Source organism: Staurois parvus, unplaced genomic scaffold, assembly GCF_062004578.1.
Source record: "Staurois parvus isolate SC_StPar_1 unplaced genomic scaffold, SC_StPar_1.0 ptg000098l, whole genome shotgun sequence".
Taxonomy (NCBI): Eukaryota; Metazoa; Chordata; class Amphibia; order Anura; family Ranidae; genus Staurois; species Staurois parvus.
Genome location: NW_028317894.1, coordinates 3,530,070 through 3,556,532, shown reverse-complemented (window position 1 = coordinate 3,556,532; position 26,463 = coordinate 3,530,070). Strand labels below are relative to the sequence as shown.

The 26,463-nt window shown below is 40.3% G+C and overlaps 1 protein-coding gene across 2 annotated transcripts in view; it reads left to right on the top strand.

The window, feature by feature from the left end:
* The window catches only part of NBAS (NBAS subunit of NRZ tethering complex), a 1,021,307-nt gene that overhangs the window by 454,230 nt on the left and 540,614 nt on the right, over window positions 1-26,463 (top strand). Inside the window, exons 36-38 of one of the 2 annotated variants that reach the window (XM_089671086.1) lie at window positions 4,066-4,233; window positions 10,167-10,280; window positions 15,565-15,688. In XM_089671086.1, coding sequence (XP_089527212.1) covers window positions 4,066-4,233; window positions 10,167-10,280; window positions 15,565-15,688 — 406 coding nt within the window. The remainder of the gene's footprint in view (window positions 1-4,065; window positions 4,234-10,166; window positions 10,281-15,564; window positions 15,689-26,463) is intronic. The other variant, XM_089671087.1, reaches the window with a different exon arrangement.

The window sequence follows — 26,463 nt, the reverse complement described above, 5'->3', positions numbered from 1 at the left end:
TCCTGCCCCGTGTCAGTGCAAATTAATATCAGCTGGTTCAGTCTCAACTGATGGCCTATAAATAGGTGTCTATTTACTAAGCTGTCACACAAACAAGATCTTATGATGGCTTAAAGCATAGAGCTCTCTCAAGACCTTTGCAACCTTATTGTTGCAAAACATACTGATGGCATTGGTTATAGAAGGATTTCTAAACTTCTGAATGTTCCAGTATGCAATGTTGGGGCCATAATCTGGAAGTGGAGAGAACATCATTTCACCATAAACCGGTCATGACCAAGTGCTCCTCGCAAGATTTCTGACAGAGGAGTGAAAATAATTATCAAAAGAGTTGTCCAAGAGCCATGGACCACTTGGGGAGAGCTTCAGAAAGAAACCAATAAGTAATTCACTCAACCGCCATGGCCTGTATACACACTCACCACTCAAGACTCCATTGCTGAAGAAAAAGCATGTTAAAGCTTGTTTAAAATTTGTTGCATGACATTAAGACAAGCCTGTGTAATACTGAGAGAATATAGTCTTGTCAGATGAGACCAAAATTGAACTCTTTGGATGGCATAATACACACCATGTTTGGAGGCAGGGGCTGACTGACCATTTGAGCACTCGGACACTGCCCAAGGGACCGAGGTTAGTAGGGGACCCCATGAGATGCCCCTGGTACCTTTCATTGGCTTTTTCGTAGGCTTTTTTGGGTGTGGACGAGGACACAGGGGCCCCATGATCCCCTATTGCCCAGGGGCCCCATGAGTTGTCAGTCTGCCCCTGTTTGGAGGTCAAATGGCATTGCACATCACCCCAAAAACACCATGCCAACAGTAACGTTTGGAGGTGGGAACATCATGGTGTGGGGCTGTTTCTAAGCATACGGTACTGGAAAACTTCATGTTCTCAATGGAAGGATGAATGGAAAAATGTACCAAGACATTCTTGATAAAAATCTGCTGCCATCTCCCAAGATGATGAAGATGAAATGAGGGTGGACATTTCAGCAAGACAATGATTCCAAACACAAAGCCAAGGAAACTCTAAATTGGCTTCAAAGAAAGAAAATAAAGCTGCTAGAATGGCCCAGCCAATCACCCAGCTTGAATCCAATAGAAAATCTATAGGGAGAACTAAAGATCAGGCCCACCGAACCTTCAAGATTTGAACACTGTTTGTGTGGAAGAATGGGCCAAAATCACAGGTGAGTAATGCATGTGACTAGTTTCTCCGTACAGGAGGCGTCTTGAAGCTGTCATTACCAACAAAGGATTTTGTATGAAGTATTAAATAAATTTCAGTTCACATGTTCAACACTTTTTTGTGTCATTCCATTATATTACACATAACTTAATTTCTGAACTCATTTTTTTTTTTTTTTGTATGTTTGTATTTCATGGGTTGTTGCCGACATGTTGTGAAAATTTCATGTCAATAGCACCTTTAGAAATATATTTGCTGAGAAAAATGGTGATGTATTTAATACTTATTTTACCCGCTGTATAAACTGTCATTACAACAATCTGCCTTTGTCTTTTATTAGAGAATGCTTAACTCTGTTGATCTACCAGTGTATCAGATTAATTATCTGTCCTTTATACACTACGTTAAGTGACTGTGTAATTACAGAACAAATCAATAGTCTTTCAGAAATAGTGCTCCAGTATATGTCCTTTTCATATCACTCTCAATCAACTGTAGCTCCTCTGCAGTGCTTGTAGATGGCCTATCCTAACTGTTTCACTGAATACCTTTATTTTTATTTTTCTATATGCCTTATTTCAGTTTTCATCACATACAATAAAGTCGCAACATGAAGCCCAGATATATAAGTTACTTTAATAACTTTCATTCACAATGGGACTTTCTTAGAATTGTTAGTAATCTTGTATCTGATGGGGACCCCTCTGTGTAATAACATAATTTCCTCTGTATTTTGTGCTTGTGATACCATGGCTCACCTTCTGTTGGAGCAAAAATCTACAGTTTCTGTATCCTAGCATTAAATGGTGTGGAAGGATCACAAGTAAACAAAGGATCCTATATCATATAAGCATGAACATACTAATGCAATTTCAAAACTATAGTTGAAGTATTTATTAATTTGCAGCTTTCATTAAAATTAGTTCCTGTAGTCCTGCCACGGAGATCCTTGTTCAGGCTCTTGCTCTTATAACAATCCATCCCTGTCTCATAATTGGGCTTCCATTTTGTCACCCTGATACATGGACTTCCAATGGAAAATACTCGTGGCCATTTTAATATATAGTACAGAGTCATAGTTCACTGTTGTCACCATCAGGAAACCCACCCTGAGAAATGCCATGCAGACATCATTAGAGGACATGCATGTAGACACAAAGTGGCAACACCAAGATGCAACAAAGGACAAAGAGAGGTGAAAACAAGTGTTTTATTTTTTAAAATGGCAGTTTATGATAAACAGTGGTTTAGCAAACTAAATGTTATTCAGTTAGGTTTAAGTCTACTTTAATCTGTCAAGTTAGTGTTAGTGAAGCAGAACGAGGTTCAATTTAGGTGTGCAGTACTTAGTTCTGTGTGTCTGATATGCCCTTTGAAATTTCTGGCCTAAGCAGTTTTCTGTAGCTGTGGTTTTGTACCTTATTTCATGTCCTATGCTTTTCAATCTTATAGATGTCTTCTTAAAAAGCTGGGAGACCTTTGAAGATACGGGTTACTGAAATCATTGGGGTACTGTTCTTGATATGGTGTACTTTTATAAACTGGCATGAACATGTATCTGTTCCATTATTCTCCTTTAAAAATCACTATAGAATTATTTTCATCCAAATTGGCCATTACATGTAACGCAAGAAACTTAACTTTGAGAAAAACAAGCACTCATTGTGTTGGAGAAGGGCTTATTGTTTATCGGTTTTCTATGCTACTTACCCTTTATGTGAAAGGAGGAAAAATGCCTATGACTTGGTAATAGACATGGGGTTGATTTACTAAAACTGGAGAGTTCAAAATCTGGTGCAGCTCTGCAGAGAAACCAGACAGCTACCAGGTTTTATTGTTAACTCTTAACTGAACAAGCTGACGTTAGAAGCTGATTGGCTAACGTGCACAACTGCACCAGATTTTGCACTCTCCTGCTTTAGTAATTCACCCCCATAGTCTAATAGTCTCCTGCCATCTCATTGCTGAAATTCAACACACAGAGTTTTTGAAGTGATGGTCAATAAAGGGTGAAGCCATTTCAGGCAATATACGGCAGGCCATTCTTGGTACAGTACCGTTCCCATACAATTACAACACCTTTGTTTTTTTCCATTAAATACACCATGTTTACTCACCACATGTGTAAAAAACCAATGAGTTGTTCCTTCTTTATGTCATCGCTGCTCTTCATCATTCTCTCCTTTCTCTTTTGTCTTTTCCTTTTTGCCTTCTTATCCCCACCTTCTCATTTCTGTCTCCTTTCTCACATTCATCTTCTCTCCACTTTCATCACCTTCACAATTAATCAAAGCTAACAAATACAACTCTATGGTTCACCACCTCCAAAATGTTTTTTCTACAACAATGGTCATTGATGTTTTGCTCCATCATTAATTGTTGTCCTTCATTATGTTCTCATCTTCAGCGATGCTATTGCTGTATCCTGGTTTTATGTCAGTTTGAGACTGTTACCTTGTACATTATTGATTCTGTGTGACATAAATAACGTTTATGTAAAATAAATAAAATAGAGGGACTTGCTTGTGGCCATCCCTTATTTTTAAAGTGCCATAACAGGGTAAGAAAATCTTTCTTTCAAATTGTTTATTAGTGTGATATAGTGGAGGAGGCAGACCCTGACAATTTTTTTAAATGAGTGCATACATTGCGTATTAGTTGATCTTCTATTGCAAACAAGGGCCAAAAAAGCATTAACTGATAACATTTAGTAATTTTAAGAGCTTGTTTTATTAAAACACTGTTGCCTGTTTCTGTGTGATTTGAGGTTTTTACCTGCCAAGTGTATGTGAAGAGTTAGTTGTGCCTGCATTATAATGTGTTTGCCACGCATGTCCATAAAAAGCAATGAACTGTGTGATGTTACATTTACAGACTGAGTTGAAGGTTGCATCTGCCCCATCTGTGGATTTGCTGCATCGGACAACAGCCACGACAATGAAAGTTATAACTAATACAACCCTAACTACTAAAGCTGTGTTGCATGCAGTCAGTGATGGGCACTGGTGGAAAAAGTCACTAACTTACCTGCGTCCCCTGAATGTAAGCATTCAATTTGTTTAAAATGTATCTGCACTTTATTTATTTTTTTTTTCAAACACAGTGTAGCTTGCACAATAGGTCTATTAAAGGTGTTTGAATGTAAATATAGAGATGCCTCTATAGATATTTATAAGTGCAGTATGAACACTTTGTAGTTTTCATCAATATACTGTAGTTATTCCCCTATTTTGTACACCTAAAACTGTTTTTTTCACAGGTTGTAATAATTTTGCACACAATCAGAGTTCAGTTTTAGTATATCAGGCATAATACATAAATATATACAGTATATTGTACATTCACATCAGTCCCTGCCCTCAAGAAGCTTACAATCTAAGGTCCCAAACTCGTATTCATTCATACATACACATGCTAGGGCCAATTTAGAAAAGAGCCATTTAACCTACCAGCATGTCTGGGGTGGGGGAGAAAATCTGAGTACCTGCAGGCAACCCATGCAGGCACAGAGAAAATGTACAAGCTCCACGCAGGTAGTGTCATGGTTGAGATTTGAACCACTGACTCTATTGCTGCCTGGCAGAGGCATTAACCACGAAGCCCATGTGACATTGGCAAACTCCAGACTTCTATATGACTTTTTGTCAGCAAGGACCTCCTCAGATCTATAATTTGTCATGTTGTAGTACCAATTATAGCACCCCAACATACAACTATGGTAGATGACAACTCACCTGTGCTGCAACGCACCACAACCTTTGTTATGATGTGCTCCATGAAAAATAGGTGCAGGGACATTTTTTTTGTCCCTTGTTCTTTATTTTTATAATGTGCATAAATCACAGATTTGTGGAACATCTGTTCTCCCATTGATGTTTTTTCACCTGTGGATCCTGCAGATCCTTCAGCATTACTCTTGCCCCCTTGCTTTTCTTACCAAAGCTGTCCTTACTTAAGCCTCGTACATACAATGAGCATATTGGACGAATGATTGTCTGATTTTTCTGCTTGTTAGTCTCATATCAAAAATGAATAGGTTACTAAAGTTATGAAAATTCTCAGAAATCAGAATATAACTTTCGGAAGTTATGCAATGCATTCTTTAATTTCCGAGTATGCGCAGTCTTGGTCACTCAATTTTTTACAGATGAATACTGTACTGATTAAATGAAAATTGCTCTTTCTGATATCTTATGAGGAAAATGTTCATGCTTGTCCCTTCAGATATTTTCACATTTGTGGTGATTGGCTCTTGAAAGCTGTGTACGAACGATCAGATTAATGGACGATCATTTTGAAAGCAGTATTTTTCATTCAATTTTCTCATTGTGTGTACTAGAGTTTTTAGTCCCTGAATTTTAGTTGACAGCCTTTTTTTCCACTTTAATATTATGGACATTTTTTGAGCACATGAATAAAATAAACTTAGGTGGAAAAATCCAAAGCCACACTAAAGTTTGCTTCAAAAGGTCTTACCACTTTATATTAATGCATAAGGCAAGTATATATGTGAAGAAAGACTAATTGTAGATCAACCCATCATTTGGGAATATGCATTACAATTCAGCGGAGAGATATACTATTTTTTTAGCTGACACTCATTTGGCAATGAAGGAACTTAAGTGATCATTTTGTAGCCCAGAATACAGACAGAGCTCTGAACTACTGTGCAGCATACAGTAGTCAGGATGATAGATTCTGCTGAAAGCTTCTCTGGTACACCTATGAAAGTTAAACTATTTGAGACTGCTGTAGATCATAGGAAGGTGTGATACTGAATGAAGTGCATTCCTCTCAAAATATCAGCTCTTTTATCATTTGCTATTGAGTTCACATACTTGTATCCGGCAGCTAGTAGATACGGCTGTAACAACAGAAGTCTGCTAATCTCAAATGATATGAGAACATCATTTGAATGTCTCTGTCTTGAACACTGATATGGCTTAATTCTTTAAAAGTAGAAAGTACTTACAGGTCATCACTTCTGTTACAAATGGAAACATTGTAAGGTTTATTTATTTTTTGAGTTTAGCAATTGGAGCCATGCAAATTATTTCCTGATGTCCCTGTGGTCAATTGCACATCCTAACCTCACAAACGAGTTATACTGGTTAAAGACTGCTTCATTGTACAGTGGTCTTGGAGTTTTTATGCATGGGTGTCTTGCAGTTGGCTGCAACACACATGTGTGTTTGGCAAGGTGTGTTGAGGGGCTTTTCCAAAGGACATTATTGTGATGCATAGGTGTGACATTGACCCTAAAGTGGTAGTAATGGTCGTTTAAAAAATAAATAAATAAATCTCCCCCCTGCAAGTTAAGAGCATATTGTTCTAATATGCATCACATACTAGCACATTATGACAGACTTACCTGAGAACAAAGTGCATTTAAGGCAAGTGCATTTAACCTATTATCTGTCACATTAAAGTCACCTGCCACAGCTTTCAGTTCCTGGATAGCTGCAGGTTTTATGTAATGGAAAAAATGATTTGCAAAAATGTTTCCTAAATATCATACACTGAAAATACCATTTAATGTGTATCTACACCCAAGAACAAAAGTTTGAAAATTTTGCAGATTACCCGTCATTAAGGTCTCATTCACATAGGAGACCGGGGTAAATACAGGCAGTTAAGCTATGGTTTTACCTCCCCCAGACCACGCACATGAAGGAGAATATGCAGATGGTCAGGCATGCTGTGGCCTCGATGCTTTCCTTGCAACCTGGCAAAAAAGTACTCCCATCCTGTTTGGCAGCAGTACTCTAAGTGAATGGGACTGTGCCACCTCCATGGACCAAACACTCCACTCCCTGAAATGCCCATTGTGGCTGTCAAAAATAAAGGGGGAGTGGGCATTCAGAAGGTAGCAGTATCACCTCCTTAATGCCTGGCAGCTACTGCTCTACTTCCCTCTGAAAAGATATTCACTGCAGATATAGCAAAACATGTTCAGTGGTATATTTAACAGAACAAAAAAGGAGCATTTAATGAAATGCATTGTTAGGGCTTATATACCTTTAAATATGTAAGTGCTATATAAAGTAGGGTAGATAAATAACTACATACCTGGGAAAGATTTCTGCCACTTTTCACCTGTCCTTTGTCCCTGTTTGTGTAACACACCCTTCAATCATTCCCCTCATATACAGGTTCAAATTATAGCTGTCATTGAGCTCACTAACCTGCCAATTCTATCCTCTGCATCATCTGCTCTGTGATGAACACTTCACCTACATGCAAGGATATGTTAACAAATATCTGAGCAGACAGGGTATCATTACACAGTATGTTCGCACTGTCAGGATTTTCCTAATAAGAAGATGCAAGATGTGGTAATGTGATCCACAGCAACCATTTAGTTAGATGACAGGTAAGTGGATGTAAAGAGTTATTGGTTGATAAGGGGTAAAGAAAATTTCCTCTACTTAAACAGGGCCCAGATTGAACAAGATTCTCTTTTGTATGCCTCTGCTTGATTCTGCAGATGGAGCAAATCATTGATGCCAACTGACAACTTGAATGCTAAACTTTTTTTAGGTTTGTATAGAGTGCAGAGAGAATAGAACCCCTGTCATTTTTTCATTGTTGTCTGTACCCCCGTTAAGGAAATTCACTCTCTCGATTCATCCTGTTTACCATTATCACTGAAAGTAAAACAAAATCCCAAATGTTAGGTTGTCCTCAGAAAAGTAATAGAGGGGAAATCTTCCAATGGGCACACTAGTTCTGGTGACCTTTGGGTCCCCAAGGAATTCCCTTAATTTGTAGGGATTTCCTCTCACTTTCTGTTTGGCTATGGGACAGGAAGTTGAGGGGAAATTTCCACAATGGGACATAGATTGTGAAAATAAATCTGACAGGGGCTATAACCCTCCCTTACTCTATCCAAAATGAAAAAAAAAAGTGCTTTAAAGCAAGACCCTCTGTAGCTGCAGGCATTGTTGAGCAATTGATTCTAAAAACCTATTGTAGAAGCACTGCAGTCTTTCAAGTTGTTCTGTCAGCAGCATAACTCAACTCACCCTGCTTGCCCTCTCAGCAGTGACTAAAGCTGGCTGTAGATGGATTGAAATTCTGCTGGTTTTGCAGGGAATTTGATCCATATAAGACTACCTCATTCAACAGCAGCTGATCAGTCAGGAGTCTCGCTATTAGAATACAGTGTCTCTGTGTGGAGGAGCTGCTGGGAGAACGACCTAAAGGACCTCAATGCTTTTGCTGTGCATTTGAGGATATATTTTTCCACTGTGTCAATAGCTACAGAGGTCAATAAGGGCTTGTTGTAAAGCTCATTTACTGCTCGTGAAGAATATATAAATGCTTGAATGCCTACAAATAGCCCTAGGTCAGATCATGTTTATTAGATGAAAAAAAAAAGCCAGACATGTAAACAATTCCATCTTCCAACTGCTTGAAAAAAGTTTAAAGAGGTAGACAGTAAAGTCAAAGAACAAGGTGAATAAAGAAGAGCTCTCATTACGTTTTACTTTTTTCATTTAAAACCAAGAAACCCCTCTGTTGTTGGGATTTTTACCCTAGGTTCACACTTAAGCATTTTCTGCAGCATTTTGCCTTTTGCAGAAATGCAGTACAGTCCATTTAACATGATTTCCTATGGGACAGGTTCACATTGCGTTTTTGATGTGTTTTGCATTTTAAATCTGCCTAGCAACAAGAAAAATAAAAAAAAAAAATATCAAAAACGTGGCAAAACTGCATCAAAAATGCAGGTGCAAAAACACAATGCAAAACCGAATGCAGAAGTGGCTCAAACGCAGCCTGCATAGGTGAACCTAGCCTTAAAGACTACAACAAAAATCTAAGTTTTTAATAAAATATAAATGCTTTATTTATACCAATATTATTATTATATTAAAAAATTGTATTAAGAACCAGTGTGATGCTCTTCTTTTTTTTTTTTTTTGTGGCTACAAGTATCAATTTACACATCTACAAGGCTGTACAGTGAGGCACAAAAATCAGAGCTGCATAGATATTCCACAGTATGCAACACCCAACGTGTCTCCTTCTCTCTCGGGTGTTCTCTATGCATTTCAAAATGTACTATAATCAAAAAAGATTATATTAGAAACAAATGTCAGTTACATATACAGAGTGTTTTCGACCTATGTATAGCTGCAAACATAATCCAAATTAAAATAATGTTGATGCCATTCCACCAGCTCAACCAAGTAGAACTTTCCTCCTTGAAGCTAGATTGGAAAGGGGGGAGAGAAAGAGACCCTGGGAAAAGTACCCACAATTTTCACCACTGGGGCCACCATAAAAGTTTTGGCTGATGAAAAATGAAATAAATAGTATAGTATTTATCACCATAGTCCTTTTCAACTCTTCTTCCTAAATATTTTATTTAATTCTGAATGTTTTGATCAGTGGCCCTGTTGGGGATTAAAGCCCCTAGTTTTGTCAGTTGTAGCTCCACCCCATTCTTAAGGCCAAATTCTGTTCCTGTGGGGAGAGGTACAGCTAGCACAGAGCCCTCATCCCTTTTTCCGCTAACTGTTCTAGTGATATTTTGCAAATTTGTTAAAGCTGGCCATACGTGTTACTTTCTGGATATATAATCTTCAGCTCTACCAAAACTATGTAATTTGAAGGTTTACCTAATCATTCTATTGAATTTGTATACATTTAGGCAGGCCCTTATTATAACTAGTTTTGGTAGATCTAAGATTGTGCAGTCAGATTGGAACATGTAATTTCAGCTTACATTTATCAGCACTGCTCCAAACAGGATGGAAGAGAGAATTATCATATGGGCAGCACACCTTTTTACTGTTAATGTTCTATTGCAGCTATCCATTGTTTTTTAATGACTGAAGTTTTTAATTAAGACATTGCAGTGTTAGAAATTGCTTTGTGACATCACCCTTATGTGTAGTACATTTCATTTACCACATGATACAAGACCTTACTGACATGTTAACAAAGTGTTTTCTTTGCCTGATCAGGCTCAGGATCACAGCGGTACGCCAAGGGATGCCAAGGGATCAAGCACAGCAGGAGTTAATCAAGGCTGCCATCCTTTTTATGAGTCTTTAATTGTCAATCCTTTTATTGCTGAAGTAAGTATAAAATCTAAGGCACCAAGCAAGGGAAAATCCTTTATCGCTCTTGATTTAGATAATGTAATTAAATGTTTTCAAGTGGGTCTCAAGGATTAATTAATTAAACTTCTTGTTATCTCTGCAGGGGTGATATTTATCTTTTGCACACCTGTTTAATAGGTAGTGAGCAGTACAATGTCTTTTATGTTCTTTTTCTAAAGTGTAGTGTTATTGAAGGATGTACAGGAATGAACGAAAAACAGCAAAAGATGTTATCTCTGCTTTTAGTGGATGTCGACAGGTTCAATCACCATCAGCTTTTTTAGAATATTCTTATATCTTGGTAGGAAACTTTCACTCAGAGTTTTTTAGTTTAACATATTGGGCACAATAAAATAAACATCTCAGAGTAAACTATTTCTTATTCTTACCCCAGCACTTGCAGTTTGCAATTTTTAACGCTCCTTGATCCTGTAATCTCAGTGCTGCTTTCCTGAACTTCCAATCTTCACAGGAAAGAGTTAACAGTATAAAGTACTGTCTCCAATCATACTGTTAGCTTGGAGAAGATGAAGTTGAGCAAGGGATTGAGTGCCTTGCCATTTCAGGACTGTGTGTCTCTATTGATTCACAATGCAGAGACATACCTCTAGTCCCTGCATGAAAGGATGGCTCCATAGGACACTGTAAGAGAAAGGAGCCACTGAGAAACAGGAAACTTGAGACAGCCGTTATTCCTTCAGCTTAAACTGAAACATAGACAAGAATTAAAAGATAAAGAAGCCGCATACTCATTAAGTGATTAAGTTAGCTTCTGAAAGTGCTTACAAAATATTTCTTAAGAGGGGATTCAGTATCTTTGATTATAATGATGGTATATATGCAAATGATACTAAAATATAATAATTCACCCTAGGGATGTTAGCCTAAATGTTTTGGATTGTTTTACCAGTAGCAGATATTTTAGAGCAGAGGTCTCCAAACTTTCTAAACAAGGGACCAATTTGCTATCCTTAAGACTTTAAGGGGGCAGACTGTGACCAGTATAAGTAGAAAATGTCCGGGTTTCGGGAAGGGGGTAAATAATGCCACATATTTAGTGGGAAGAATAATGCCCATTCATTGTTGTTAGTGGGAGGAATAGTTTCACATCATTGGTGTCAGTGGGAGGAATAGTTTCACATCATTGGTGTCAGTGGGAGGACTAGTGCCCCATTGTTGGTGTCAGTGGCAGGAACTATGCTCCAATTGGTGATGTCAGTGGAAGGAATAGTTCCCATTCGGTGGTGTCAGTGGGAGTAATAGTTCCCATCATTGGAGGAATAAAGCCCCAAGGGCTGGATAAATGCAAGCAAAGGGCTGCAGTTTGCAGATCACTGATTTAGAGTATACTGGTCCTGTACTATAAACCATCACGTAGACTGATAACATTCTAGACCGTGTCCAATAACTCTCTAATAAATTGGGTTAATCTGAAAACGTTGTTCTGCTGTAAAGATTCAGAATCATTTTAGCTCAAATAGTAGCTGGAGGGTTCAGAGGTGGAAACAAGATCACACTGCATGGTTGTTATAAAAATTAGTTTGGAACTAGAAGGGAATTGTCTGCCCAAGATCTCAGAATGTTTAATTGAACCCCTAGCATTCACCTCTTATTTAAAAGTGTTTCTGGTACTCACATCCCTACCCTTCAAGCCTCCTTCCTGATCTTTCCTAACCCAGTGCATTTTCCATGTTATGTGGTTTTGGCCTAGTTATTGCCCACTTACTCAGGCACTGCAATATAGAAGGGGGTTACATGCTCCTCTATACCTGGAAACATCATGTATTTACTAAGGGTTGTGGTGAAGCAATAGAACTGCAGGAAAGCACAGTGAAGGAAAGTGTTAGTGGCTGGGGAAGGAGGGGAGGGTTGGGTTGTTCTTATAAGACCTGTCACTTTGCCCTGATTGTGGGGTCTTCTAAGTCATGTAGATGAAAATAGAGAGGCATTCTCTATGCCTATCCTAGGGTTACAGAGATGCTCCTCTTACGTATAGTGCAGTGAGTAAGTTTGTCACCCTAGGACATAAAAGGGATTACTTGAAGATCACCAGGAGAAAATAAAGGGAAAACAGCCCTGAAAGAAATAAAATGAACGCAGTTGTCAAATCTAAAGACTGTTACACTGCAGTATATAAAATGTATGGGTTTTGGTTTTAAATACACTTTAATTTAAAATAACATTAACAAGTAATGTCCCACTGCTAGTTACAATGGTGGCATGAATGCGAAAAGGTGTGATTCATTGAAGGACACGTGTTTCAGAGACATTTGGGTTATACAGCTGCCTACAGGAGAATTTAGACACTGACAAACAAAGAGAGTGACCATGCTGGTATAACCCTTCCCATTCCCAGCATGCCCAGTTTTTTTTAGTGTCCCAGGAGGATGGATGTCTTTTCTGTACTGAGAAAAGTTTAACTGTTTTATTAGCCATTTTTTCCTTCGCTCAAGACTTCATCTACAATGTGCTTGAGTCTGTTCTTTATGCAGCTATCTGGTTAGGCATATCCTCATCAATAGCTGTGAACTGCACCTGAATCCTTCTGGATTGGACGATTGCTTTCGTTTTGGATAGAGTGGGAAAGGATTGGAACACTTGCCAGTTTTTATTGCCGTCTGTGCCCCCATTGGGGAGATTCAACTCCTTTATTTGGCCTGTTTACCGTTATCAATGAAGGTGAAAGTAAAAGAAAATCCCAAATATTGGGTTGTCACCAGAACAATAATAGAGGAGAAAATCTTAAAATGGAGACACTAGATCTGGTAACACATCTGGATTCTCTCACTGTGGAGGGATTTCCTCTTGCTTCCTGTTTTGACTTTGGGACAGGAAGTGACGGGAAATCTCCCCTATTGGACAAATATAGCAAAAAAACTGACAGGACTTTTAACCCTGCCTTATTCTATCAAAAAAAAATAAAAAGTTTTGCCTTTAGTTGCACTTCAAGCATCTCATTTCACATACGAGTCTCTTATCAGTGAACATGCAGATAACTATTTTGTTGAAATGTTGGGCTGCAGAGCAGAAATGTTAAAAGTGTTTGCAGCATATACCCTTTGATGGTGAGCTACTAATTTTTGACTGTCTTTAACACCCACATCAATGATGTTGCTGGCTATAGGACTGCTCATGTTCTCCAGCAAAAGAAACCTAGGCCTGAAGCTGAGAAGAATCAATTCTCCTCTGTGACCAAGAAAAATTACTTTTCTTACTCCCAGGGTTCAGTCTCTAAGACCAAATTTAAACCAGGAGCTTAGTTTCACTACAACCCTGGGCTCCCAAGCCTGCAGACAAGGTCTGCTGAGCATGAAGGTGCACCCTGACTTTCCAAAGTGTGGGTAAGTCTGTGAACTTTTGTGGACAATTAGGCAGCATCTACGATTCTTGGGGGTGCACTCAACCCCTCCTTGCTTCGTATTTTGCAATCTTCCAGTGTCACTGCTCAGATTACCATGTCCATGCAGCCCTTGCAGGTCTTCTGAAACAGAGTGTTATCTCCTTTGTTCCTGTTAGGGAAAAGTTTCAAGGATTTTATTCCAAGGTTTACACCGTTCCGGAACCTGTCCCTGTTTTTCTAGCAGATCTGCAATTTCTAGACAAACTGGTATTCCTGACATCAAATGCCAGGTTGTGCCTGGCCTGTTTGTTCAGGAATCCAGATCTGGAGTTAGGAAGATCCTTACTTTCAATATTATGGAAATTAATTACAATAAAGGCCAGTATAATCGGCTGGGGAGGAGTCCTAGACACCCTGATGGTGCAAGGAACTTTGAATCCTGGAGGACTCCAGGCTCCTTGATGGTGCAGGGGACCTATGTGCTGGGAGGGCTGCTGACTCCCAATCAACAATCTGGAGTTTCAAGTAATTTGGTCGTCTCTGCAAAGCTGAACATCTTGACGGGAAGGTCTCTTGTTCAAGATGCCTTTCCTGACATGTTCCCCACCATTCACAGCCTGCATTTTCTGACACGCCCTCTTCCATTCACAACAGACTTTTCCAACATGCATGCCCCCCCCACCAGTAGCAGCCAGTAAAAGTTTGGAAAGGGATTCAGTGTACGCAAGTGGGAAAAGTACTTCCCAGCTCCGTGTGAGCTCCGAAACAACCCGCCCACTTACTAAAATGTCCAGCTGCTTGCTATGTGTCAAAAGGACCTTATGGATGACTGTGCAGTCACATGCCTGCCAGACAAAAAACAGCCAAATATATAAATAAAGAATGAAAGTTTGTTTTTTTACATGCATGAATGCAATTATGAGATGCAAATAATGTTTCCTTTATTACACTTTTCTTTAGTTGCATGGTGTTTACATATACTTTAAGGATCGGGTTCTACCCATTCTTGTAAAGGCACACACTACTAGATTGATTACTGTTTCTTGGGTTTTTCAGCCTCAGACAATCGTTTCTCAGATTTGATGTCTACTAGGAAGATGTTTAAAATTCAGCTGATGCCAGCTTGGGGTGTAAGGTCCTTCAGTCACTCCCCCATTTTGTTAACGTTATTAGCATGTTAGTGTTTTGTTTGCTCTTTTGCCCACCCCTCAGTTGGACTCCTTTTGGACATTCCAAATGTCTTTCAATTCAGTGTCCCTCAATGAACAAAAACACAGAAGGATTTCTGTGCTCTCCATAGACTGCTTTTCTTTGAGTTAAGGTGCACAGGTCTTACTTTTCTGTGTTTTATGGTCTTGCTCTCCATACTGCTTTGTTGAAAACTGAAGCATGCTAGGAGTGGGAGCGGTATATCAGGCTGGTCATTGTTTTTTTTTGTTTGTTGGTGGTTACATTTTCCTATAAGCAGCAGTATAACCCAAATGTCTCTGAATCCTGTGTCCCTCAGTGAGCTCCAGGAAAAGATTTTGCATTAAGTACAAAAATCCTGTTTTCTATGTCATTTCAGTTCCACGGCATTGTGATCTTGCTTCACATTGCCCTGATTTATTTTCAGAGCAATCAGCTGAGTCAGTGAACAAATTAATTAACTGTCTAGGGCACATGGAATTACTTTTTATTGTTATTTTTTAGCCACAATTGCAGATGTTCTAGTGAAGCAAATGAATAGCTAAATTGTGTGCAATATTCATACGTTTCTCTGTTTTTAGCTCACATATGTTCTATCAAGGTTTTCCTATTTCACCACAAGTCATGTGTGATTACAATATCATGTAGTTTTCTTTTTGAAAATGTCAGTTGAAATTAGGCCTGTATATCGAATAATCTTTCTTCTTTCTTTTTCTTGCTGCCTTCCATCAGAATGAAGCTGCTTACACAACATACCAGCATAATTCCCAGGAAAGCTTTGCCGAGGTGCTCCTGAGAACAGGAAAATTAGCTGAGACAAAGAGTGAAGGGGACAGCCTGTTCCCAACAACAGAAGGTACCATTCATAATACTCAGTGCTTCCCTGTACACATTGGTTGAGGCTACAGCTACAGTAACACACTGAGGCTTTCACTAATGGCAGAACTGTTTATATCTTTAAATACCTTATTAACAATTTGGCTTGAGTTCTTAGGCTAGAGGGCTGTTTATATGCAAATTAGCCCATATGCAGACACCCAGAAAAATGTATATTCTTTTTCCAAATGGGAGTTGATGTTGGGCTTGCTGTATATATTCCCATCCATCTGCCCACAGAGTTGACACCTGTGACATGCAGAGGACAGGAAATAGCCATACTTGGTGTTGTTATTATTATTGTTTTTTTTTTTTTCTGCATTACTGTTTTAATGGTGTGTATGTTGCTTTACAGAAAGAGTTACTGTTTTTCCTTAAAATGTGGTGTACAGGCAAGACTTTTGTTTTAGTTTTGGATAAATTTTGGCCCCCTCAAATGTTGGTTTCCATTGTTGTTCATGGTGAAATATAACCCTTTATTTGTCCTCTACTTAGACGAAAATATACATATTTGGAAGAAATTACCATTACAATACGGATGAGGCACGTGGAAATGCATTATATATTAGGAATGCACCAATACCAATGTTGGTGCCGATACTGAGTTTTTTCACGAGTACTCTTACTCATGAAAATGCTCCCGAAACCGGAAACTGATACTCTGCGGTGTGATTTTCATCAGTACAAAATGCAAATTGCACCTCAAAGAATAGCATGTGATTCCTGTCAAAACCCCACCGCTTCTATGTGAACCCAGGCTTGTCATAGCCTGCGTTCACACAGGAGCAGTACAGGAAACCTCCCTGAACCAATCCCATGCTGAAGGGAGAGTGGGCGTGTGGGGATGTACACCATGGAGGCAGTTGCTCCGGTTTCTCACCTGTAGGAGAGAAGAGAAAGCTGCGGCATTTGAAATCCCTGCTGCTTTCTCTCCTCTTCTTTTAGGGATTACAGTTCGGGCTAAAGGGAAATTGGTTGGTCAGCACTGTCAAATGGACGGTACTGATTAATCAGAAGCCATCTAGACCATACTGTCATCCCTGCAAGGAGAGAAGAGAAAGCTGCAGGGATTTGAAATCCCCAGACCTGTGAAGCCGCTTTCTCTCCTCATTGCAGGGATGATATGGACTAGACAGCATGTGTTTGGTCAGCACTGTCGTCTCCTACAGCTGAGAATCTGGAGCATCTGCCACCAAGGTATACATGCCCACATGCCCTTCTCTGCTGTGAGAAACCTCCCTGCACTGCTCCTGTGTGAACTCAGGCTATGACAAGCCTGGGTTCAGACAGGAGCAGTGGGGAAACCACATGTGATTTGGACAGGAATCGCATTACTGTTCAAATCGCATGCTATTCTTTACGGTGCAATTTGCGTCCATACATTTTGTATGGACACATATCGCATTGCAAAGTATTGTTACTCAGTATTGGCGAGTACTTGACCAAAAGTATCAGTGCTCGCCGATCAAAAAAGGTATTGATGCATTCCTACTATACAGTCATGGCCGAAATTGTTGGCACCCTTGATATTTCTCCAGGAAATCATGTATTTCTCACGAAACGTATTGCATTAACACATGTTTTGCTATACACATGTTTATTCCCTTTGTGTGTATTGGGACAAAACAAAAAAAGGGAGGAAAGAAAGCAAATTCGACATAATGTCACACAAACCTCCAAAAATGGGCTGGACAAAAGTATTGGCACCCTTTCACAACTGCGGATAAATAAGAATGTTACAAGCATGTGATGCTCCTGTAAACTCACCTGGGGCAAGTAACAGGTGTGGGCAATATAGAAATCACACCTGAAAGCAGATAAAAAGGAGAGACGTTCACTTAACCTTTGCATTGTGTGTCTGTCTGTGCCACACTAAGCATGGACAACAGAAAGAGGAGACGAGAACTGTCTGAGGACCTGAGAACCAAAATTGTGGCAAAATATCAACAATCTCAAGGTTACAAGTCCATCTCCAGAGAACTAGATTTGCCTTTGTCCACAGTGCGCAACATTATCAAGAAGTTTGCAACCCATGGCACTGTAGCTAATCTCCCTGGTCGTGGACGGATGAGGAAAATTGATGAAAGATTGCAACGCAGAATAGTCCGGATGGTGGATAAGCAGCCCCAAACATGTTCCAAAGACATTCAAGCTGTCCTGCAGGCTCAGGGAGCATCAGTGTCAGCGCGAACTATCCGTCGACATTTAAATGAAATGAAACGCTATGGCAGGAGACCCAGGAGGACCCCACTGCTGACACAGAGACATAAAAAAGCAAGACTACAGTTTGCCAAAATGTACTTGAGTAAGCCAAAAGCCTTCTGGGAAAACGTCTTGTGGACAGATGAGACCAAGATAGAGCTTTTCGGTAAAGCACATCATTCTACTGTTTACCGAAAACGGAATGAGGCCTACAAAGAACAAAACACAGTACCTACGGTAAAATATGGTGGAGGTTCAATGATGTTTTGGGGTTGTTTTGCTGCCTCTGGCACTGGGTGCCTTGACTGTGTGCAAGGCATCATGAAATCTGAGGATTACCAAAGGATTTTGGGTCGCACTGTAGGGCCCAGTGTCAGAAAGCTGGGTTTGCGTCCAAGATCCTGGGTCTTCCAGCAGGACAATGACCCCAAACATACGTCAAAAAGCACTCAGAAATGGATGGCAAAGAAGCGCTGGAGAGTTCTGAAGTGGCCAGCAATGAGCCCAGATCTAAATCCCATTGAACACCTGTGGAGAGATCTTAAAATTGCTGTTGGGAAAAGGTGTCCTTCCAATAAGAGAGACCTGGAGCTGTTTGCAAAGGAAGAGTGGTCCAAAATTCCGGGTGAGAGGTGTCAGAAGCTTATTGATGGTTATAGGAAGCGACTGATTTCAGTTATGTTTTCCAAAGGTGTGCAACCAAATATTAAGTTAAGGGTGCCAATACTTTTGTCCAGCCCATTTTTGGGGTTTTGTGTGACATTATGTCATATTTGCTTTTCTGCCTCTGTTTTATTTTTTTTTTTTTCCAAAAAAAGTTTTTATTTTGAAATAAGAAAGGCATAACAAGTCATATACGGATACGGAACACAGTCCGTGCATAAACATCTGTCTTAATCTCCCGTAGCGCAGACGGGTCATAAATTGTTTATTTGAAGTATAAATTACCCTGATACAAAAGATCACATTATAGTAGATGAATGAACTAGACCAATAACAGTGCTGATTATGATAGGTAGTCTGGAGAATTATAGTGGATGCTGCTCTTATGAGTAGGGATTACTCAAATAATGGGACTATGAAGCGTAGTACAATGTGTCCTCTGAAGGCGTACAGTTCTTCTGTGTCCGTAGCCGGGGAATATAGGGTTCTTATTGTGAAAGACAATCATACCTATATATGAAAGGGCACTCTGTCCCTCATAGAAGATGTAGTTACTTGTAGAAGAAAAAGGTGTGAAGAAAAGTAGGAAAGGAAAGGAGAAAGGAAAAGAAGAGAGAAAGACACATCAGGTGAAAAGAGGTGGGAAGAGTAACATTATAGAAGGAAGGGGATAAAAAAAAAAAAAAAAAAAAAAAAAAAAAAAAGGGGGGGGGGGGAAGGGGTGGAGCCGATCAAATAATGAATAGTGGCTGTCAACCAATCATATCATGGAGCATTATTTATGGTAACTTAGATTATACCTTTATGTAAGATATAGTCTGGGTAGACACAGTCTGTGGAGCAATTCTAGAGGTGAGAACTCAAAAGGTTTTTGTGTTTTGGATCTCGTCTCATTCATTCATATAAAGACGATAAATACTGGTGGTTTGAAAATGTTTCCAGCACGCCCAAGTCTTCCTGAATCTCTCGGGGTGTTCTTTTGCCACTGAAATCAGCTCCTCCATCTCCGCAATCCTAATGACCCTAAGAAACCACTCCCGCACAGTGGGAACCTGTTTTGATCGCCAGTGAACAGGGATACATTGTTTTGCCGCGTTTATCATGTGTAAGGCAAGAGACTTACGATAAGTCCGAAAAGGAAGTGAGGAGTGGTGGAGTAAAAATTGTGCAGGGGTGAAGTCTAGATTATGCGTGGTTACTTGTGAAACTAAGTCTCGCACTTTTCTCCAAAAGGGCAGCAGCAGTGGACAGTCCCACCATATATGTAGGAGTGTACCCTTTGCCCGTTGACATCTCCAGCACAAATCCGAAACATCAGGATCAAATCTATGAAGCAAGGATGGAACTCTGTACCATCTAGAATATAATTTATAGTTGTTTTCTTGAGTAGAGACACATATGGAACCTGTATGCATATGATCATAGATGTGATCCCAATCTTCCGGTGACAATGGCAGTTGTAGGTCGAGCGACCAAGCCTCACATGCCTTTCGAGGTTGAGACATATTGGCGGTATCCAGATAGGAATAGAGCTTGGATATAACATGTCTCTGGGGGACGTCCGTAAAGCAAAGTTTCTCATACGGAGTAAGTGGCCTTGAATAATCTTGCATATGTGGGGAGCTTCGTATAAAGTGATGAAGTTGTCTAAACATCCATGGCGTAAATATTAGGGATGGCCATGTCTTCATAATGTCCTCTCTAGATAAGAACTTCTTATCTTTGAAAAGGTGACGTACCGTCAGGTTGTCTGGACAATTATCTCCGGCTAGGAAGGCCCGGGACATACCCGGCAGAAAGTCTGGATTCATTTTGATCGGAGTTAAGGGACCCGGAGAGGAAGAGAGTTCTTTTTTCCGGAACAACTGATGGCAACAGCTTAAGGTAGGACCTATAAGAGGGTGTTCCCGAAACTCTGAAGGAATATGAGAGTTTTCCAGCCAAGGGGAAGGGGCAAGTGGTATCGTTGAGAAATCTGCCTCCAAACCAACCCAAACTTTACAATTGTGGGTCGTGGTCCAATCTACTACCCTGGCTAGGTGACAAGCCCTGTAGTATCGGGCAATATCAGGCAATCCAATACCTCCACCGTTTTTGGGCATGGTGAGTTGGGCAAAGCTAATTCTTGGGCGTTTATTAAACCAAAGAAAGGAGGTACAGAGTGTTTTATAAGATGCGAAGAAAGAAGATGGTAATTTAATTGGTATTGTTTGCAGTAGATACAATATTCTAGGAAGCACGTTCATCTTGAGAATGGCAGCTCTACCAAACCAAGAGAACCAAGGTTTATTCCAAGTTTGAAGGTCTGTGGAGATATTACGCAAGAGGGGTAAGAAGTTTTTATCGTAAAGTTCCGTTAGGTGAGTTGGTAATTGGATACCCAGGTACGTGATCGCCTTCGACTGCCAGGTAAAAGGAAAATTCGATTTCGCTTGTCTAAACACATCTTGGGTCAAGGAGACATTAAGGGCTTGAGATTTAGAGAAGTTAATTTTGAAGTTAGCCAGATACTGGAACAATTTGAATTCTTGTAGCAGATTAGGTAAAGTGATATGTGGGTCTGTTAGGAAAAGTAATATGTCATCAGCAAAGGCTGCTATTTTATGAATTTTGCCTTTTATCAGAATCCCCTTGATGTTATCATTCTGTTTGATGCAATTCAACAAAGGTTCCAGTGTCAGAATAAATAAGAGGGGGGATAAAGGACATCCTTGTCTAGTCCCATTACCTATCGAAAAGGAGTTCGAAAGGAGACCATTAACTCGCACTTTAGCTGTGGGAGTGGTATATAGAGACATGATAAACGCCAGGAAACGCGGAGGCAATCCAAGTCCAATCAGAACTGCCTCCATGTAATCCCACGCCAGTCTATCAAATGCCTTTTCTGCATCTAAAGATAGAAAGAAGCCAGAATGTTGTTTTTGAGTTAACCAATGATGAATATTTATGGCCCTTATTGTGTTGTCTCTAGCCTCCCTCCCTGGTACAAAGCCCACCTGGTCTGTTGAGACGATGGGATCTATGATGCGTAATAGACGATTGGCCAGGATTTTGGCAAAGATCTTTAGATCAACGTTTAATAGAGAGATCGGACGGTAGTTCGCTGGAGAGGTTTGGTCCTTATTCTCTTTTGGTATGACCGTAATATGAGCCTCAGAGAGATGGCGCATGGACTGCCCTGGTGTATCTAAAGTATTAAAGGCCCGTAGAAATGGTTGTGCTAAGATGTCACTAAAGGACTTATAGTACGAAGTGATAAACCCGTCAGGACCTGGACTTTTACCAGGTTTCAATTGTGCAATGGCTTGTTGTAGCTCCGTCAGGGTCAAGGCGCCATCTAAGTCTTGCGCTTTTGTTCTAGAAATAGGGTTTGCCATGTATCTGGTCAGGAAGGTCTGAATAATAGCCTCACGAGGCCTAGTGTCTCCTGTCGGTTTAGAAGGTATGGGCAAATTGTAGAGAGAGGAATAGTATTGCTCAAATTCAGCTGCAATAATCGGTGATGTTTTCAGTGAGCGACCCTGCTTGGAAGTGAGCTGATAGATTTGCTGAGCTGCCCTTCTAGATTGCAAGGCCCTGGCTAGAAATTTGCCACTCTTGTTTCCATGTTCATAGAAAAGTTTCTGTTGTAGAGTAAAATTACGTTTGGTTTTTTTTTCAACGACCTCTTGGAGTTGTTTTCGCGCCTGAACTAGTTCTGTTGCAGATTCCAAGGCTCTAGAGCGTTTATGCGTGCGTTCCAGTACACGGACTTTTTGCAATAAGGCGGTAAAAGATGCTTGAGCTAGGCGTTTTCGTGAAGCGGATATGGACATGAGAAGGCCACGCATTACACATTTGTGCGCCTCCCACTGTACGAGGGGGGTCGTATCTGGAGATGCGTTTTCTTTAAAGTAGTTGATCAAAGAATCACGGATCTGGAGGGTGACGGATGAGTCTGTAAGAAGAAAGGGATCCAATCTCCATGTTTTGGGTGCGGCTGGTACGTCCGGGAATTGTAAAGTCATCATAATTGGGTGATGGTCAGATAGAATCATTGGCTCGATCGAGGCCGATTTCAGTATATGTAAGTCCTTTTGTGAGAGAAAAAAATAGTCTATTCTGGAATGGCGTTTGTGTGGTGCGGAATAAAAGGTGTAGTCTTTGTCCGTAGGGTGAAGGGTGCGCCAGGTATCATGAAGGAGAAGGTCATGAAGTTCAAGTTTAATCTGTTTAAGTGCTTTGAATGGTTTAGAGGAAAAACCAGTTGAAGTGTCTTCCAGCGGATTCAAAGCTACATTAAAATCACCTCCCAGAATCAAAATACCTGATTGAAACGTAGCAAGTAATTTGGAGATTTTACGAAAAAAGCATACTTGTGCAGTATTGGGGCTGTAAATGTTGGCAAAAGTAAGTGGCTTATTAAAAAGGGAACCTTTGAGAAAGAGGTACCTCCCCTCAGGGTCCTCGAGAGACTCAGTAACTTTAAATGGGAGCTGTTTGGTAAGTAAGATGGAAACACCTTTTGCTTTCACCTCCGTGTTGACTGCATGATAAGCCGTTGGGTAATTAGCATTTGAAAATCTAGGTATGTGATCCGTTCGGAAGTGTGTTTCTTGGATAAATAGCACATCTGCTCGAAGGTTTTTCATGTATGTTAGAAGTTGTGAGCGTTTCTCAGGTATATTTAAGCCCTTGGCGTTAAGAGAGGCCACTGAGAGCGTGCGGGCTGAACATGGAGATGTGTGGTCGATAGCCATGATATTGTATACTAGAAAAACCTGTGCAAAGTCTATAAGTACAACAAATGAGTGGCGGGGAGAAAAAAAAAAAAAAAAAAAAAAAAAAAGGGGGGGGGGAGGGGAACAGGGTCGTCTAGAGGTAGAAATAGAGATAGTAATTATATGGAGGAAGAATTAAAGAGTGTGACAAAGAAGAAAAGAAGTGTCAGGCGTGTCTCATAGAAACCCATATATATGTATTAATATATATTCCTTCAACTTCCAGAACAAACTAAACTCCAGAGAAGAGATAGACCAGCTACTCTATCTCCTATTAAAGCTCTTATGAAATGGTTGTATGTAAAATTGTATACAGGAATACGAAATTACATGTGGAGATGTGTCGAACCCAGAGACAGCCGCATTGTGAGTGTACAGTAAAATCGTAAAGAGGTCTTATTCTCTCAAACGAGAGGTATACAAAGGAATTAGTTCCAACATAAGGTGTCCTTGACACACAGAGATATGTGGGAAGTAGCTAATTTATACCGAGAGGTAATCTATTCTTATTTGGAAAGGGAGGTAGGTGTAAAATAGTATGTATAAAGCTGGATGAGTACAAATATTGTGAATGAGCAAGAGGGTCGATAGTAAGGCTCACAAGAGTAAATGCACGAGAACCGATATGAAAGAGGTATGTGCTAAAGGAAAGGTCCTATTAGATTGAATGTATAAAATGTTGATGTGAATGGACACTAAGACTGTGTTATTCAATGGAATATAGCATGCTCATACCTCAAAGATACTATACGATCACAAGTTAAACAGAATGTAGGAAATAAGTAGACAATTCCTATAAATGACTTCGATCATGCATAGCAAACAATCGTGCCATCGTAAGATGGTCTTCATAAACTGTATCCGTTCCGAGTAAGAATACCATCTTTATGCGAAACAATGCAGGGCAACAGCAATAACATAACATAGGAATATTCCGGGATGTAGGCCTTAGGCCATTCATTCTGTTGAACCGTTTTCCATAAACAAGGTAAATATTGGTCCCAACCGAGTGATCTTATGCTGTACAGTAGGTCACTACTAAGGAATGCTGGACTCCCCAACGCCTATTAGACCATGGCAGGCCATCAAGGAGAAGGCATTCATAATCCGTGGCCATACGTGAGCATGGATCAAATCGAATAACTGTATAGGTCAAAACTTAACACAACAGCGAGATGAACCATAAATGTGAACATCAAATATGGAGGTCCCATATCTCATGGCTGAAACACCACCTGATCCATGAGTGAGTAGAAGGTATGTACTATACCAGATACCACGATGTATGTGAAGGAGTTCGGGTTACTATGTAGGAGAAAAATATTGTAGGGAGAGTGAGGAGGTTGCAGGATTGGGGTATTAACATAGTGTCTGCTTAACACAGATAGCCATACACATGTATCCAGGCTGAATGATGGGTATGAAGGAAAGCATGCTAAACTGAGAATGAATCCTGTGAGACCGTGTAGCAGTAGCATACTCTGGGATTCATTAGGGGCAAGTTGTACAGCCAAGTATACTACGATCATGCACGAGCAATACCATAGGGTCACTCTAGAGATAGTAAGAAAGATTATAACAGCTATCTCCAGAGTGTCTCAAGGAATATAAAATACGTGTCCTCCAAATAGGATCAGTTGGTTTTACACAACTTTGGTGTTTTGACATAAAAAGCAGGAATATATGGATGTCTTATCTAAGTGCATCTAACGCATAAGAAGTTGAGATTCAGAGAGTCAGGCGTAGATCCAGAAAAGTGGATAGGCCAGCATCTCTAGATCCCAAACAGGTCTACATTTCAGTTTCCGTTAGAGCTAATAAGTTAATACATTAGGCCTTTCCTGACCAGGTGCGTAGGTGCCCAATTCAACAGGGGTATCACCCGCATCTCCCTTAGCAGAGTCACATATATTCCCCTGGGGCAAAGCGCGAGAATAACTTCAGCAGGTATATTTAAGATATACAAATATATATAACTGGTAAATAGTATACAGAAGCAATATGCTGATTTGATACAATAAACATACCCCAGTGTCCACTCCCCGGGAGTATAGGTGGTTTTCGATAGACTGTGGAATGGAACCTTGCACTACAAGAAAAATATGAAACACATTTGGGTCTTGTATAAAGAGGCCTCCGATTGGGAGAAAGATGCTACACAGATGGATGGAAAAAACTGAGGAGAGTCATTCGTGACGTGCCTTGCGATGTGCAGGTGATGCTGGTAAACTATCACCAGTGATGAGCCGCCGTCGTACAGGGGAGGTTGAGGCGTGAGGGGATCTGCTTCGTCTTTCTCTTCTAGGGTGTCTAGAGAATTGCGTCTCCATGGGGTCTTCAATTGACCGTGATGAGGGAAGAGTTGCACTTGACCAATTGGGAATGTCCAGTAAAGGGATATTCAGAGTTTCACAGAATAATGTAAGGTCTTCCGGGAATCTCATGAGAGCTGATCTCCCCAGGTGTGTTGCTGATAGGCCAAACGGAAACTTCCAGCGATATGCTATTCCCCTGGAGCGAAGTAGATCTAGTAATGGGCGTAAGTCTTTCCTACGTTGCAAGGTGAGGTGGGATAGATCCTGGAATAATTTAATTTCTGTTTCATGATATCGCAAGTGGTGTTTATCCCGAGCTCTACGTAGTATTTCTTCTTTAAGCCTGAAGTCTACCATACAGCAAATTATATCTCTCGGTGGATCAGTGTCTCTGCCCTTAGGACGCAAAGCCCTATGTAGACGTTCGATTTCAATTGGGGATTCAGGTGGTCTTTCCAAAATATCATTAAAGATGGTTAAAAGCGCCTGGGAAAGTTGGGCAGATTCGATTGCCTCAGGGACACCCCGCACCCTTAAATTATGTCGTCTTCCCCTGTTATCCAGGTCTTCGATGTGACGATCAAGCTCCCTCAAATGCATAGTGTGCGTATCAACCTGTTTGCACATATCATGAATGGTTAGGTCTTGTGCGATTACTTTATCTTCCACTGCGTCAAGCCTGTTAGCCACTGCCTGCAAATCAATATGTAACTCAGCAATTGCCGCAGAGAGAGTCCCTTTAATATCTGAGGCGACCGCTTTCAAGTCCCCTATAGTGAGAGGTGAGGTTTCAGAGTGTCTAATAGAGGAAGCTG